General features: G+C 44.1%; 3 protein-coding genes and 2 pseudogenes across 8 annotated transcripts; 4 read left to right on the forward strand and 1 right to left on the reverse strand.

Annotated features, from left to right (window-relative positions):
• The first annotated feature begins 617 nt into the window (after window positions 1-617).
• LOC110189508 (glutathione S-transferase 1 pseudogene) lies at window positions 618-2,665 on the forward strand (annotated as a pseudogene). The gene has a single exon (XR_015272889.1). The product of XR_015272889.1 is annotated as a glutathione S-transferase 1 pseudogene (transcript).
• LOC110189473 (glutathione S-transferase 1 pseudogene) lies at window positions 1,899-2,665 on the forward strand (annotated as a pseudogene). The gene has a single exon (XR_015272890.1). The product of XR_015272890.1 is annotated as a glutathione S-transferase 1 pseudogene (transcript).
• A 14-nt stretch (window positions 2,666-2,679) lies between these two features.
• Window positions 2,680-4,354, forward strand: GstE9 (Glutathione S transferase E9). The gene has a single exon (XM_020959904.2). It carries the CDS (start codon window positions 3,571-3,573, stop codon window positions 4,237-4,239), a length of 669 nt encoding a protein of 222 aa, XP_020815563.1. The 5' UTR covers window positions 2,680-3,570; the 3' UTR covers window positions 4,240-4,354.
• imd (death domain-containing immune deficiency protein) lies at window positions 4,310-7,289 on the reverse strand. The gene is made up of 3 exons (XM_020959902.2): window positions 6,508-7,289; window positions 5,471-6,324; window positions 4,310-4,878 (listed from the first exon to the last, which is right to left on the reverse strand). The coding sequence occupies exons 2-3, from the start codon at window positions 6,125-6,127 to the stop codon at window positions 4,717-4,719; spliced, it is 819 nt and encodes a 272-aa protein (XP_020815561.2). The 5' UTR covers window positions 6,128-6,324; window positions 6,508-7,289; the 3' UTR covers window positions 4,310-4,716.
• Window positions 6,563-16,605, forward strand: Dp1 (satellite-binding protein 1 Dp1). Of its 4 annotated transcripts, none has more exons than XM_020959901.2 (7): window positions 6,563-6,685; window positions 7,595-7,671; window positions 11,029-11,119; window positions 11,174-11,427; window positions 11,491-13,344; window positions 13,407-14,783; window positions 14,850-16,605. In XM_020959901.2, exons 3-7 carry the CDS (start codon window positions 11,080-11,082, stop codon window positions 15,249-15,251), a joined length of 3,927 nt encoding a protein of 1,308 aa, XP_020815560.1. In that variant the 5' UTR covers window positions 6,563-6,685; window positions 7,595-7,671; window positions 11,029-11,079; the 3' UTR covers window positions 15,252-16,605. The 4 variants fall into 4 exon arrangements, with proteins under 4 accessions (XP_020815560.1, XP_086694513.1, XP_086694515.1 ...); XM_086838387.1 differs by having other exon boundaries at window positions 6,678-6,730; XM_086838389.1 differs by having other exon boundaries at window positions 6,682-6,751.
• Window positions 16,606-16,674: the final 69 nt, after the last annotated feature.

Consider the following 16,674-nt stretch of genomic DNA (forward strand, 5'->3'; position numbering starts at 1 on the left):
AAAGCAACTAAGAGTATTTGATTATGTTTGTGGTCGTTTTCACTTTATTATTAAACTTTGTCAGCATGACTGGCACTTTACTATCAATTCCCTTAAATAATGGCATTTGCGAGGTAGTGTGGCAAACAATAACAATACAATGCAAAAGTAGGTGGGCTTATAATGTGTTATCTTTTTTTTTTTTGCGAATGTTTTATTCATGTGTATGTATCTGCCCTTTTGGTTTAGAATATTCCATAAACTTTTGTTTTTGAAAAACGGTATTGGGATAGGTTCAACAACTTTATAATGACATATAATTTTTTCCTACTTCTACAAGTATGTAGTATTAAAGAGATTAAAGAAAAAGAGAAAAGGTAAAAGCTCCAAAACTGATTGAAATATGTAGTTTCCTTTTTTAAATAAGTTATGAATAAAGCCAAAATTGTAGTCCGTCAATATCCTTACATATTGTACGAGTGAACAATATAATCTCATAAGAGTCTGTACCAAATATACCTTAATGGCACGCCAGTCCTCTCTTAAACTTTCTCTTTCGATGACCCGCACAGCCCCAATAAACAAGCTGCTTCTCCTCCTCCAGCGATCAGTTGCGACCGAGACCCCCCAGCGGCAACATGGTTAAATTGACTTTATATGGCTTGGATCTCAGTCCGCCAGTTCGCGCCGTCAAACTAACCCTGGCCGCTCTCAACCTGCCCTACGAATATGTGAACGTTAACATTGTGGGTCGGGAGCAACTGTCTGCAGCTTACGTGGAGAAGAATCCTCAACATACGGTGCCCACGTTGGAGGACGATGGCCACTTCATTTGGGACTCGCATGCCATAATCGCGTATCTGGTGTCCAAGTACGCGCCAACGGATGACCTCTATCCGAAAGATCTTCTCCAGCGTGCGATTGTAGATCAGCGACTGCACTTTGATACGGGCGTGGTCTTCGCCAATGGCATTAGAAGCATTTCCAAGCCAGTGATTTTCTTTGGCCAGACCACAGTTCCCAAGGAGCGCTACGATGCCATTATCGAGATTTATGACTTTGTGGAGACATTCCTAGGTGGACACGATTATATTGCCGGCGATCACCTAACAATTGCCGACTTTAGTCTGGTCTCTTCGGTGTCTTCTCTCGTTGCCTTCGTTGACTTGGATCCGGTGAAGTATGGGAGAATTAATGCTTGGGTCAAGAGACTGGAACAACTGCCCTACTATGAGGAGGCCAATGCCAAAGGTGCTCGGCAATTGGTGGCAATTCTGAAGAAAACGAATTTCACGTTTGAAAATTGATATTTGAATATTTAGAAATATAAAAAGAAACAAAAAATATTATAAATGTTATAATAACCAAAACTACCGATTATGTTTTTAGTACAGGATTTTGTTTTTTGAAAATAAATTGAATTCTGGGATCTTTTTTTGAATATATGCCTACATAGCTTCTTCCAAAGTCTAGTCAGTTGTATTAAAAACCAATAAATCAAAGCTTGACTTTATAACAGAAATACACAAGATCATTGTCAAAAAGAGAACAGCAATATGACTATAAAGATAGTCATTGATTCTTATCTACATTCACTTGCTAAACAGAGCCAAAAGCTATTTCTAAAATTGGTATTATTAATTTTAAATATATATACATTTCACCCCAATTGGGAAATAAAAAAGTAAAGAAAATTCTAGACGTGAATATATTTTTCTAAGTGCACGAGTGGCGTTATTATGGTGAAATAGAAATAAACGAAAAGAGAGAGAGAGAAACGCCTACAACTATCTAAGTTGTGCTCTTTTTTTTGTTTTTTAGGTTTGTGCTTCCATACTCTCTTTTGAAATAAATAAATAGCCGGAAGCCTATGAACCCGGCATTCAGTTATTGAAAATACCCCGACGAAGCAACACAACATGACCAAATTGATCCTCTATGGTTTGGAGGCGAGTCCACCCGTAAGGACTGCAAAACTTACGCTTGCTGCTTTGGGGATTCCATACGAGTTCGTTGAGGTGAATACTTTGGCCAAGGAGAACTTTTCGGAGGCGTTCCTGAAGAAGAACCCGCAACACACAGTGCCCACGCTGGAGGATGATGGTCACTTCATCTGGGATTCGCACGCGATCAGCTCTTATCTGGTGTCCAAATACGGCAAGGACGACAGTCTCTACCCGAAAGATCTCCTGCAGCGGGCTGTGGTGGATCAGCGATTACACTTCGAGTCGGGGGTGGTCTTTGCCAACGGTCTGAGAAGCATCACCATGCCCCTGTTCAAGGGTGGCTTGACCACGATTCCCAGGGAGCGCTACGATGCTATCATCGAGATATACGATTTTTTGGAGACCTTCCTCAAGGGTCAGGACTTCATTGCCGGCAGCCAGTTAACAATTGCCGACTTCAGCATTATATCTACCTTAACCTCGCTGGCGGCCTTTGTGGAGGTGGATCCGGCTAAGTACACCAGAGTCACTGCCTGGATTAAGCGCCTGGAGCAACTTCCTTACTACGAGGAGGCCAATGCCAAGGGAGCACGAACATTCGGAGAGATCATCAAGAAGACTAATTTTAAGTTTGCCTCTTAAGTACAGATCCTAATATATACAATATTGCTTACTAAATTTCACAATAAATTCTGCAACTATATTATTTCAACGGAATATTTTGCATTGAAAAAAATAAATATATAAGTGTGTATATACTTACATATGTATATTCTAAATATATTTGACTAATGCATTCTCCAGCACAGAGAGAGAGAGAGTAGTAGTTGTTATTGTTCATTTGTTTTGTTATTTCCTATTCTATAACTGCTTTTAGTTTCCAATTCTCTTTTCCAAACATTCAAACATTAGTCTCATTATTTCTCTCTATTTGTGCTCTTATCTTTAATACACATTCATCAGTCACCGTGTTTCAAGAACCTAGAATTTGTCAATAAAAACCAATAATATAACCAAATATAGATATACAAAATACATGTATACATTATTCTGTAAATTATTCGTTAAAACCAATATTTTAATTTTAAAATCGATATTTTCCGATATTTAAAAATTCGTTATCGGTATTCATATTTTCGATATGAGCAAGACGTTTTGGTCGATATAATAAAAAATAACATTTCCTTCTGATATACAACACCTCCTTAACTGTCCCATTGTAAAGATACAATTTGTTTAAACACTTATCAAGATCACTAATTTTTCACTTCCACTCAGTTGAAAATAAAGTAGAAAAAGAGATATGATAAGGCACTGGGCTGCCTTATGAAACACCTGACCACCTTTCGAGGGACACCTTCAAACAATTTTGATTAAAACGAGTGCCTTATCACAGCTCGTATCAATTATCTAAGCACAGAACTCTGACAACAGATATAGCTTCAGATATGTATTATAAAATATATTGGAATAGTCATGTCAATCACGTAGAAACTTAATTACTGAAAGCATGAAAAGCTTTGAATTGCAAAGTGGAATTTGTTTAATATATGGAATCAATTGAAGCCAGCAGCGCACTGGTTGCTGCGATAGCCGGCAAATCTGTGTTCAGTTTCGAATAGTCAAGAGGAGACATCGGACGACAATGGGAAAACTAGTACTGTACGGCGTAGAGGCGAGTCCACCGGTGCGGGCCTGCAAGCTGACCTTGGACGCCCTGGGACTTCAGTATGAGTACAAGCTGGTCAACCTACTGGGCGGTGAGCACAAGAGCAAGGAATACACGCTTAAGAATCCTCAGCACACTGTGCCCATGCTGGAGGACGACGACGGGAAGTGTATCTGGGAAAGTCATGCCATTTGCGCCTATCTAGTGCGGCGTTATGCTAAGGACGACGCCCTGTATCCCAAGGACTACTTCAAGCGCGCTCTGGTAGATCAGCGACTGCACTTCGAGTCCGGTGTACTGTTCCAGGGGTGTATCCGGAACATTGCCGCACCGTTGTTTTACAAGAACGAGACGGAGGTGCCGCGCTTCAAAATCGATGCCATCTACGAAGCCTATGACTTCCTGGAAGTTTTCATCGGCAGCCAGCCGTATTTGTGCGGCTCAGGAATAACGATCGCAGACTTCAGTATAGTCTCCTCCGTGACAAGCCTGGTTGGATTGGCGCCCATCGATCCGAAGCGTTATCCCAAGTTGAACGGCTGGCTGGACAGGATGGCCAAACTGCCAAATTATCAGTCGCTCAACGGAAACGGAGCCCAGATGCTGATTGACATGTTCAGTTCGAAGATCACCAAGATTGTGTGACTTTGCTCCGTGTTATTTAAAGGTTAGAAACGAGATAGGCAACCGCTGTTGCAGGTGCCGGTGCTGATGATTACATAAAAATAAAGCTTTTATTTGTTATACACTCTACAAAAAATGCTTTCAAAATGCTAACTTCAAGTGCAAGGGTTTCCGTTTTCGACGCACAATATATCACATCTTAAAGATTAAAACTTGGTGTAAGAATACAGTTAATGCAAACCATCTAGGCACTTATTCGAAGGGTTTGTTGGATTAATAAACAAAATATATTGCACACATATCTTCGGCCACTGGCCTGGCCTCCCTCCCCTCTCTCCAAAGCTCGATGCCCGTTGATTGCTGCGAGACTTTTTCAGTTGGGGTAACACAACCTTTCTCTGCTCTCCGACAGGTTTTCGGCATCGAGATGACAGGCTTCTCCGAATGCATAGTTTTCGCTAATAGTCGAGGTTGTTAAATGTATTCCACAGACTCTGGCTAGCTGTTCGTCTTGCGCTTCTCCAGTGCCTTCCAAACCAGTTTCATTCTCTGCACGCAATCGCGATGCTGGGACTCCCACAGCACTGTGGTGAGTCGTCCAACAGTAGCCGAACCGTTCTCCGCGCTGCGCGTCCACTGCAACAGTAGCTGGTAGATCACCTGGGAGGGAATGGGAAGCGGTAATTAATCGGGATTAGTCATGATATCATATCATAGCAAAGTGTATAAACTTTGGGTTATATGTATTATATTTATACATAAGTTTTTGAAGCAAACAACTTTACATTCCAGATAGAATTGCGCAACCAGTAATCTAATCTTATATTTTCATGTAATCTTAAATCTAATAGACCTTTCGCCAAAAAGTCATTCTCTTTTTTTCCAAGTAAGTACATCTTTGGAAATACTTAGTTTGTGCGTTAAGGGTCAAGCTGTAATGGATTTACTGAAATAAATCACATTTTAAAGACCTTTTTAAAAAGTATATAAATATTAACATTGTTTTGTTCATTTTCTTACTGAAAGATTGTTTCTGAATGTTGTGCGCACATTGTATCATTTGAAACAAGGGAAAGTGAGATATCAAACTTGAGTCATGATGGTATTTCCGAGCTATGGCCCAGAAATCTGCCCAGATAGCCTATTTTTAAAAATGTTGAAAATATTTTAAAAATATATTCGAAAATAGCAGATTCCCCTTAACAAGAGATCTAACGTAGAGTTTTAACCGTGTATAAGCACTATCCCTTACCTCTCTGATATTTCCATGCATTTGATGATCTATTATCGCCTGATCGATCTGTCCTTCCGACTGTCCAAGCTCCCGCATCACCTGCTTCCAGCCCTCGCCCAGATGGGTGGCTACCACGTCTAGCAGGCGAATATCCGGCTCTTCCTGCGACTGCATCATGGCCACTATGCTAACCGTTTTGCGGGTGGCCATAGATCGCTTGCCGCCTTCCGCCATTACTGCTCCTTCCTCGTTGGCACTTGTGCTGCCCTTGCGCGAACTGCTAGCGCTCAGGTTCTGGTTTATGTTGTAGACGGAGCCAAAGTGCAGGCCGCTGGCATTCGAGAAGTTCATGACCACCTGTTGCTGAGCGCTGTGCACGTTCATCGTGTTGTTTGTTTGCGAATTGTTGGTCAGCGCAGTACCCGGAAAACTGGCGGACTGCACCACGTCCATGGAGTTGTAGTTGGGGTCGCTGAGCTCGCGCAGCACGGACTCGGTGAGATCGGCCGATGCAGTCGGCGTGCTGATGGAGGGCAGCGCCAGAGCTCCGCTGTTATTGTTATCTCCCTCGCTGTCGTCTACGGGCGCTGCATCCGCTTCAAGGCGTCCTTCGGAAGGATTTTGGGCCTCCTTGCCGCCAAAAATGGTGGGCAACAGGTTCCTGAGTTTCGGCATGCTGTTTGCTGATAACTTCCCGCGATGAATGTGCTCTCTTGTCTCCGGAAATTCCACAGTTTGGGGTTTTTGCCTTTGTGTTTCTTTGCGTCAGTGGTGGCAGGCCACGGATGGCACGGCCTATCGATGGGGATGGGACTTATCGATAGCACCTTTATGTCAATCGAATTAAGGAATTTGTGCCACCACTAGGCACCCTAATAATAAAATATGTTAGGAAAATACAAATATAAAATGTGTAGGTGCTTTCAGAGCAAACAACAATTAAACTAATATCAGAGTTAAAATATTAATCAAATTATTTTTACTATTAGTATTTTTAATCTTATTTAATAAGATCATTAATAAAAATCTTTAGGTGATACTAAAACTTAACTTACCTGTTTATAATGAAAATACGTTTTTTAACGTTCTATCGGTCATTTCCAGTTCAGCCCAAAGGCCGGCCACTGTTCTTGCAGCCACAGCCGATAGACCGTTTGACAGTTCCGCAATGGCCTATCGCCCATCTCTATTTGCCACGTTCGCTCATGTTCATTCACATTTTACTTGGAGTCGGTGAGTTCCGCGTCCGTGTGTGCTGCCTTCCAATAGAAAGTCTGGGTGTGATTTTAACTGATTCAAGTGCGAGTGGCGGCCTGAATTGGCCAGTGATCCTTGCAGTAGCGAGCGGGCGGCCGCAGTTGCATAATTTACGGCGAGAGAGTGCACGGATATACAGTTATGAAGGGCCGGATGGTGCAGGCGGTGGCGGGGCGGTGGTCGGGTGGCCGAACAAGAAGAAGCAGCAACGGCTGTAGAAAATTCAGGCCGCCTTGAATGCAAGAACATTTTCCCTAAATTCGGTCGCTCGGCGAAAAACAACGTGTTTTCCAATGGTTGATAATACACGGTCGGCGCACTCACACAAACACAAAGGCGGCGGCGGCTGCCGACGACGTCGTCGTCCACGCATACACGGTCATAAAATCACATGCATCTGTGTGTGTACGTGTGCGCATATAAGAGCATATTTGTCCGATTGGAAGGCGCGCGTGTTGTTTTTTTGTCTTTAAACTTTCCGAATTCCTAGGAGCGAGTAGTGAAGAGGTACCGAACCCCGCCCAGTGACCGAAAAGAGGATCCCTCCATAACCTTTCACCTGGCTGAAACATACGGCACTGATTTCCGCATTCCATACAAACGTTCTCACACACACACACACACACACACAGAGCACGCACACCCACGCTCTGCTCCACTTTGACAAAAACAATTGTCCAATAAGCAGCGGCCCGCATATGTTGCCGCTGCCGCTGCTATTGCCCTACAAAAACGCATACATCGCCGCTCGCCGCAGACTTTCTATTGGATTGGGGGAATATGTGCAGCATGCCCGACGAACTGCAGTGTAGGGCATCCATCCTGTGGATGCCACGACGATCTGCATCCGCTAATTGCATTAATATTGTACCAATTGTCTTGCAGCCGACACGCCAAGTTATCAAACTGGATTTGGTCAAAGGAGAGTAAACTAGGCCGGATTTTTTGGATTTTACAGTACCGTAAGTTGAACAACCTTTGCTTCGCCAGTGATAATTTGCATAGTTTACCATTTGCCCAAAAAACAAAAACAGAAAATCAGAAATACGACTCAGAAGGTAACGGTTCCCTGCTTAAAACTGGCTACGTCAGACTTTTTCTTGGGTTGGAAATTTACAAAAACAAAAATCAATCCGATATGTGCATACCAATCTGTATTTATGTATTTATTTATTTAGTTTTTGGTTCAAACTGAACTTTAGCGCATTGTATTTGTGCTTTGTCTTCATTTGTCGACGTCAGCGTCGCTGCAGGCGTCACATATGAACGTTTATGCGCTGGTATTTGCTATGTAGGTATGTTGCTTGTTTTCGTTTTTTTTACCTGTGCCTTCTCGAAAGGTGCCAACACTCACACAGTCGCGCACGGGCAAAGAAAAAGAGCGACACAGAAATGTGCAGGCACACACACAAGCATAGGCGACAGGCACTCGATCGTTTTGTTGTAGTTGCCGGCTATCATCCGGTTTTATATGGAGCTCTGTGCTCCCCTGCTCCGTTAAGTTACTTCGTCAAGCTCTCGCTCTCGCGCTCTCTCTACCGCTCTAGTCTCTTCTTTTGACACATTTTTCATGCACACGCAAACAGAGGCTGCCTGCAGAGGGGCAATTTCAAAGGGGCTTTCAATAAATAAATTTCTTCTAACAGTAAAAATGTATCATATTAAGTATTCAAGTTTTTCATTGTTGATTTTTAAACCAATCTTATGTGCCATCTTAAAATTTTTGTGTTAATAAACCGTATATAATCATTTTAAGGGCATTATTAAGGTGGTATTAACATTTTATATTAAAATACTGATTGCCCCTAAAACAGCGTAACCCCTTGTTGAGTTAGAATTCATTTAAAAACACATTTAGAAATCTTTAAATAATTGCACATTTCTGAGTGGATAAATATATGTTGTAAAACAAAAAAGCAAACAATTTTGTTCTAAAAGTTTTCTGATACTTTTCTAGGACAGCCATAAAATAAAATTAACCAATAAGTAAAATCGGTCAAATAAATACACGTAAGACTATCGAAAAGTTTCATTTAGGTTACTCATATAAAAAAATATGGCTAGATCAACTCTACGCTTTATGCTGATCAAGAATTTATCGCCTTAACTGTGTTGTAAAAGTTTTTAATATACATGTCAAATGATCCCAGTTAGATTGAAAATCCTTGCGTACGCCACTGCCCTTGCACACTTATACACACACATAGAAACTGACGATAGTGGCAACTACAATATCTTTGTTGCTGTTCTTAAGGTGGAGAGTAAAATGTAGGCTACGAAACTCGTTGGGCATTGATTTAGAAAACAGCTTTTTTTGGTCGAACAAGTGCACGGTCTCTGCCAGAGATCTCTCCCACGTTCTCTGTTTCTCTCTCTCCGCAACCTTTCACCCAAGCGAAATCTGAATGATAGCAGCTTATTTCTGGACCTGCACTAATTCCCACTTTGTGTGTGTGTGTACCCAGATATTCTTTGGGGAGCGATCGGCCGACGACGACGCTTATCAGCCTGGAGCAGCCGATAGCTATCACTCGGCCCCGGAATCTGCCTGCGTGGCCCAGTGCCTTGGCGTCGTCGTCCACTTATCACCAGCAATAAGCGGAGCAGGCAGCGCCGAGTCAGGCAGGCACTTCATCTCACCGATCTCGCCAAGCACTACGTGGCCTTAGCTTTTACTCAGGGAACACTGAAAATATGTACATATTTCGGTTTATCAGCGCCACTTCGACGCTCCCCTTGTTGGTCACGCACTGTTTAAAATGACGATCAACTGAACTGGGCTTCGAAAGATCCACTTTTTCGGATGTGCAGCATTCCAAAATTTAATTTTAACTAAACTAAAATTATTCTTGCTCTCCCTACTTATTCAGAGAAGCAACTTTTAATTTCCGAGCTTGAATTTACCTTAAAGTCATTGCTTAACATCATGCAGAATTCAAGAAAATATTTACACACTATTAAGATAAAATAAATAAAAATAAATAAATAATAATAATAATGATAGTTTTGTTCTGATAATCCACCATCTAAGACCTAATAAAACACTCTATCTAAGTATGAAAACTAACAAGAAAGGAAGCTAACTTCGGCACGCCGAAGTTTATATACCCTTGCAGATAGAACTTCGATGACTAGGAATCCATAAAATATAAATGATATATATTTATGTTATAAACAATGAAGTAATACCTGCTTTCATTTCATTCACCTATACATATAATATTTGCAGTTTTACAGTCACAGATTTGCATTTTACATCTAACGATTGTTTGTATGGCACCTATATGATATAGTCATCCGATTTTCATAAAATTTGACACAAAATTTAAGATCGATATAAAATGGCTATTTCTCAAATTTAATGAAAATCTGCTGTAAACTGAAAACGTCATAATTTTTAATTGTATTAATTTCTCGATCGTTCCTTTCGGAGCTATATGATATAGTAGTCCGATTTTCATAAAATTTGACACAAAATTTAAGACTGATATAAAATGGCTATTTCTCAAATTTAATGAAAATCTGCTGTAAACTGAAAACGTTATAATTTTTAATTGTATTAATTTCTCGATCGTTCCTTTGGGAGCTATATGATATAGTAGTCCTATTTTCATAAAATTGTACACAAAATTGTAAAATAATATAAAATGGCTATATCTTAAATTTTATGAAAGTCTTTTGAAAACTGAAAATGTTATAATATTTTTTGTAAAAATTTTCCGATCATTCCTATGGCATATTCCAACATATATACGAGTGAGAGTATATAGAAGACTAACTAGAAAGTTTCATTTAGATAGCTTCAAACTGATAGACTAGTTTGCGTAGAAACGGACAGACGGACATGGCTAGATCAAGAATATATATACTTTATAGAGTCGGAGGTGCATCCTTCACTGCGTTGCATATACATATATATATATATACATATACATATACATATGTTCACATTGTGCGTATGCCGGTACTTCTTACGTATTTAGCTCTTATCAGCGGATGGCAGCCACATGCGGGCCTTCGGGTCACACTTATCAACCCAGAAAGTTGTTTTCGGTTCATCGAAAATAATGGAAGATGAAACCGAAGCTGGTAAAATATGTATTTACCAAATTTAAGTACTTTCCCTAGATCCTTCATTGATGGATTCGTCAATCAAATTGTTCGTTAATTCCGCCCCAAAAATAAAAAAATAGACTTACAATGACTAATAATCACTAGTCTTATCAATCGCTGATAAACTCTGAGTTTCCGATAGGTCCCCCATGGTGTAATAGTTTTAAACACAGTTTGATAAGCCATTTTTAATTCTCAATTTTCAGTGTACTGTAAACGACTTGGAACGAAAAAGGACTCTTCTCTTTTTTTAAGTAATGCAAGCAGCAGCAGCAGCAGTGATGGAGGAATCTAACGGTGAGTTGTGGCATCTGTATATATAGAGGAAGTATAAAGTTTTAAATCGTACAGCAACTACCATCGAGCAACAACCCATCGCCCTCATCAATGGCCAAGAGCAGGTGTCCAACGAGCAGCAACCATCATCGCCCACCACTTCGGTGGCCACGCCCACCAGCACCACCAGCGGCGGCACTGGCAATGCCACACCCGCCTTTAGCTACGACGACCTGTTCCCGGCTCTGCCGGCCAACACCTCAGCGCCGTCGCAGTCCGGAGCTTCCAGCTCGACGATAGCCCGTGTGACTAGCTCGCAGAAGACGCAGGTAAGATTGGTGCTGGGACACACAAGGGCTATTCTCTGAAGAAATAACCGTTTTCCGTTAAAGGTTTTGCATGTTCCCTGCGAGGAGCGCAAGTCAACGGAGTCGGAGAAGTTTGGCGAGGGCGAGTCAAAGCGGATTTGCCAGCAGATCACGAAGGAGACGGGCGCCCAAATTGAGATTGTCAGCGGCAAGAACCAGTCGCTGACCTTCTTGATCAAGGGAAAGCAGAGCGAGCTGCTGGACGCTCGCCGCAAGATTCTGATGAGCTTCTCGACGCAGGCTAGCCGTCAGGTGACCGTTCCGCGGGAACACTACCGTGTCATCCTCGGCAAGGGTGGCCAGCGGCTGCGGGACCTAGAGCGCCTCACCTCCACGCGCATCAACATCCCTAGCCAAGGCGATGAGAGTGAGTTCATCACCATTGCCGGCACCAAGGAGGGCATTGAGAAGGCCGAACAGGAGATCCGTCAGCTGTCCGCCGAGCAGTACAAGAAGTCGTCGGACCGCACCACGGTGCCGAAGATCTACCATCCGTTTATTGTTGGACCCTACAGCGAGAACTTGAACAAGCTGCAGGAAGAGACGGGCGCCAAGATCAATGTGCCGCCGCAGCAGGTGCAGAAGGACGAGATCATCATCTCCGGCGAGAAGGATGCCGTTGCAGCGGCCAAGGCGAAGGTGGAGGCCATCTACAAGGAGATGGAGAAGAAATGCTCCACCGTCAGTGTGGAGGTGGCCAAGCCACAGCATCGTTATGTTATCGGTCCCAAGGGCTCCACTATTGCTGAGATCCTGCAGCGGACCGGTGTGTCCGTTGAGATGCCGCCCAATGACTCCACCTCAGAGACTATTACTCTGCGCGGACCCCAGGTGGCTTTGGGCAATGCCCTCACCGTGGTTTACCAGAAGGCCAACTCTGTGAAGTCGGTAGAGATCAATGCCCCGCACTGGATACACAAGTATGTGATTGGTCGCAAGGGCGCCAACATGAAGCAGCTGGAGGAGAACTGCCCCAACGTGAACGTCAACTGCCTGGAGGACAAGATCAAACTGGAGGGCGATCCCGAGAACGTGGACCGGGCTGTCTCCTTCCTGACCGAAATTATCCGCAATTACGAGGATAACTTCACCTTCGAGGTAATGACGGTCAATCCCTCGTACTACAAGCACATCATAGGCAAGGCTGGCGCCAATGTCAACCGGTTGAAGGATGAGCTAAAGGTGAATATCAACATTGAGGAGCGCGAGGGCCAGAACAACATCCGCATCGAGGGGCCCAAGGAGGGAGTGCGGCTGGCGCAGCTTGAGTTACAAGAAAAAATCGACAAACTGGAAAACGAAAAATCGAAGGATGTGATCATTGACCGCCGTCTGCACCGTTCCATTATTGGCGCCAAGGGCGAGAAGATTCGTGAAGTAAAAGACCGCTATCGGCAGGTGACGATCACGATACCCACGCCCCAGGAGAACACGGACATTGTAAAGCTGCGTGGACCCAAGGAAGATGTGGACAAGTGCCACAAGGATCTGCTCAAGCTCGTCAAGGAGATCCAAGAATCGTCGCACATCATTGAGGTGCCCATCTTTAAGCAGTTCCACAAGTTCGTCATCGGCAAGGGTGGCGCCAACATCAAGAAGATCCGTGACGAAACGCAAACCAAGATCGATTTGCCAGCTGAGGGAGACACCAACGAGGTGATCGTCATCACTGGAAAGAAGGAGAACGTCCTGGAGGCGAAGGAGCGCATCCAGAAGATCCAGAACGAGCTCTCCGACATTGTCACCGAGGAGGTGCAGATCCCTCCCAAGTACTACAACTCGATCATCGGCACTGGCGGCAAGCTCATCTCCTCTATCATGGAGGAATGCGGCGGTGTGTCCATCAAGTTCCCCAATAGCGACTCTAAGAGCGATAAGGTAAGCAATGCTCTTCAGTATTACCAAATTCTGTTTACTAACGATACGATTATTTACTTTAGGTTACCATTCGCGGTCCCAAGGATGATGTGGAGAAGGCCAAGGGACAGCTGTTGGAGTTGGCCAACGAACGGCAGTTGGCTTCCTTCACTGCCGAGGTGCGAGCCAAGCAGCAGCACCACAAGTTCCTCATCGGCAAGAACGGCGCCTCCATTCGCAAGATTCGTGACGCAACCGGAGCCCGGATTATCTTCCCCTCAAACGAGGACACCGATAAGGAAGTGATCACCATCATTGGCAAGGAGGATAGCGTGAAGAAGGCCCGTGAGCAGCTGGAGGCAATCATCAAGGAGTGCGACGAGGTTACTGAGGGCGAAGTTGCCGTCGACCCCAAGCACCATAAGCACTTTGTGGCTAAGCGCGGCACCATCTTGCACCGTATTGCCGAGGAGTGCGGCGGCGTGATGATCTCCTTCCCTCGCGCCGGCACCAATTCCGATAAGGTGACAATCAAGGGTGCCAAGGACTGCATCGAAGCGGCCCGCCAGCGCATCGAGGAGATCGTTGCCGAATTGGAGGCGCAGACCACCATCGAGGTGGTGATCCCGCAGCGCCAGCACCGCACTATAATGGGAGCTCGGGGCTTCAAGGTGCAGCAGGTGACCTCCGAGTTCGATGTGCAAATCAAGTTCCCCGATCGCGATGCCACCGAGCCCGTCGAGGGTCTTACCAATGGCGGCAGCGGTTTTAACGGCGCCGGCGATAGCCAGGACGGTGAGCAGGAAGCGGAGGCGGCGGAACCAGTGCGTCAGTGCGACGTTATCCGCATCACGGGCCGGATCGAGAAGTGTGAGGCCGCCAAGCAGGCCCTGCTCGATCTTATTCCTATCGAGGAAGAGTTGTCAGTGCCCTTCGATCTGCACCGCACCATCATTGGAAAGCGTGGAGCCAATGTCCGTCAGTTCATGGCCACGCACGATGTGCATGTGGAGCTGCCGCCCAGTGAGCTTAAGTCGGACGTGATCAAGGTCTCTGGAACGCCCGCCCGCGTAGCCGAAGCGCGCGAGGCCCTGGAGAAGATGATCGAGGAGTACGAGGCCGATCGGGCCGACCGTGAACTGCGCTCCTACGTCCTGCAAGTGGATGTGGACACTGAGTACCACTCAAAGCTCATTGGTCGCCATGGCGCTGTGATTAACAAGCTGCGTGCCGATCACGACGTAAACATTTCGCTGCCCAAGCGCGAAGATCCCAATCAGCGCATCATCTCCATCACCGGCTACCAGGCCAAGGCTGAGGCAGCGCGTGATGCCATCCTGGAGATTGTCGGCGACCTCCAGACCCTTCATCGCGAGGTTATTGAGATAGATACGCGTATCCACTCGCACATCATTGGCCATCGCGGACGCACCATTCGCAAGATCATCGAAGATCACAAGGTGAGTGGGTGTGTTGAGAAGTTTTCTCGAGTTATTTTATTCAGCTTTTATTATTTGTTCGTTTAGGTGGATATCAAGTTCCCCTCTTCCGACGAAGCTCAAACCAATCCCAATGCCGTGACCATCATTGGAAAGGAGGAAGACGTTGAGAACGCCAAGGATGTGCTGTTAAGCATGGCCGAGGACTACGAGCGTGACTACTTGGAGAACTTGCCGCCATCGCCGCAGCCACAGACGGTCGGTGCCTTCCTAACTGGGTCTGGATCTGGATCCGGTTCTGGCAGCGGCGCTGGCGGTGCTGCCAGCGAGAACGGTTTCGTCATCAAGGACGCGCCGTGGGAAAAGAAACAGCAGGCCAAGAATCTGACTGCGCCGAACACTCAGTCGCAGGAGGACTTCCCTCACTTCGCTGCTGGCGGGGCTCCGGCCACCACGCCTATCACCTCAGTGTGGGGGCCTAAGAACTAAGCTCGCCCAGCAGCAGCAACAGTAGCAGCAATAACTACGCGTCGGGGTGCGCCAGGGATCGGAGCGGGCGGCAGAGTAGCGGCGGCTGTCGTGCGAACGGATGTCTCCTTAGTCGAAAACTAGTGTCAAAAACAAACGGTATATAGGTTGTCTCCCAGGAGCTTTTGTACAACGCAATTTGTGCAGGTTAATTGAAAAAAAAGAAATCGTGAATGACAAAAAAAAAACCAAGCAGAACTATTTTTGTATATGATTTGATACAGAATCGAACCCCAAAACACACACGATCGCAAAGCATAACAAAAACAACGACACCCACACTCACACACGATGAAATTGCATTTATACAACATAGAATACAAGAACCGCGAAATGAGAAACAGACTCACACGCCCACCCCAACCCGTTCCTCGTCATCCTGATGTGTCACTTTATACATAAAACATCTTATTGCCAATTTCTTTTTTGATATAATAATCATTCTTCATTGCAATACAAAACAAACATAAAAATATTCTAATTAGTTGAAGAGAGCTCCCCCCTAAAAATTATGGTTTTGTTAATTGAATTTTGAAAGGAAAGAAAGAAAGAAAGTACATAATTGTAAGCATAAAATGTTAATTATTTACATTTACACAATCAATCTGTAACTTCGATCCTCTGTCTCTAACCTCTCCGCCTCTCTTTTATCTTAGCTTGATTATATTCCATACTCAGATGTTTTGTTTACGGAAGATTCCCCCTTCAAAAGTTAGTGATTATTATGATTTATGCGGCGGAATATAAAAGCCAACTAAATGTTAAATGAACGTTAATTGTATTTGTAAAAACGTTTCCTCGAGAGAAAGAGAGAGTGTATGGATGATGGAGGTGGCGAACTTTATTTGAACAGCAATTATATAATTATACAAAAACATTTACATTACAATTTACACTCTGTACTCATACTCCAACTCTCCCAGATGCTGCAAAAGCGAACCCGAACACACACACACACAACACAAACACACCCCTACTATTCACATTTCAAAATGAGTACCAACATTTTAATTTTGTGCAATCCCCTTGATTTATATTAAATTGTTTTCGACTTATGTTTTCCGCTCTAAACTTAACTTTGTTTGTGCCGCGGTGTGCAAGGCCTTAAAAAAGGGAAAAAATATAGAAAACATCCGAGTACCAGCAGTACTTTGTTGACTTTTCAGTTTTATTTTCCACCGCGCATTATATAATCAGACAGTTGAAACACAAAAGTATGAGAAAAATTTTTAATTTTTTACTATTACTATTCAATAAAATGATGAAAAACAAAAAACCATATAAAACTATAAATAAAAAACGTAAACAAATTGTATCTTTTTCGTTTTTCTTCCGTTCTTCGTTTCGTATTTTTGGATCGCTTTTGTTTTTTTCGTTAATAAAA

Source organism: Drosophila serrata, unplaced genomic scaffold (assembly GCF_035046125.1).
Source record: "Drosophila serrata isolate PLE 108 unplaced genomic scaffold, ASM3504612v1 contig_347, whole genome shotgun sequence".
Classification (NCBI taxonomy): domain Eukaryota; kingdom Metazoa; phylum Arthropoda; class Insecta; order Diptera; family Drosophilidae; genus Drosophila; species Drosophila serrata.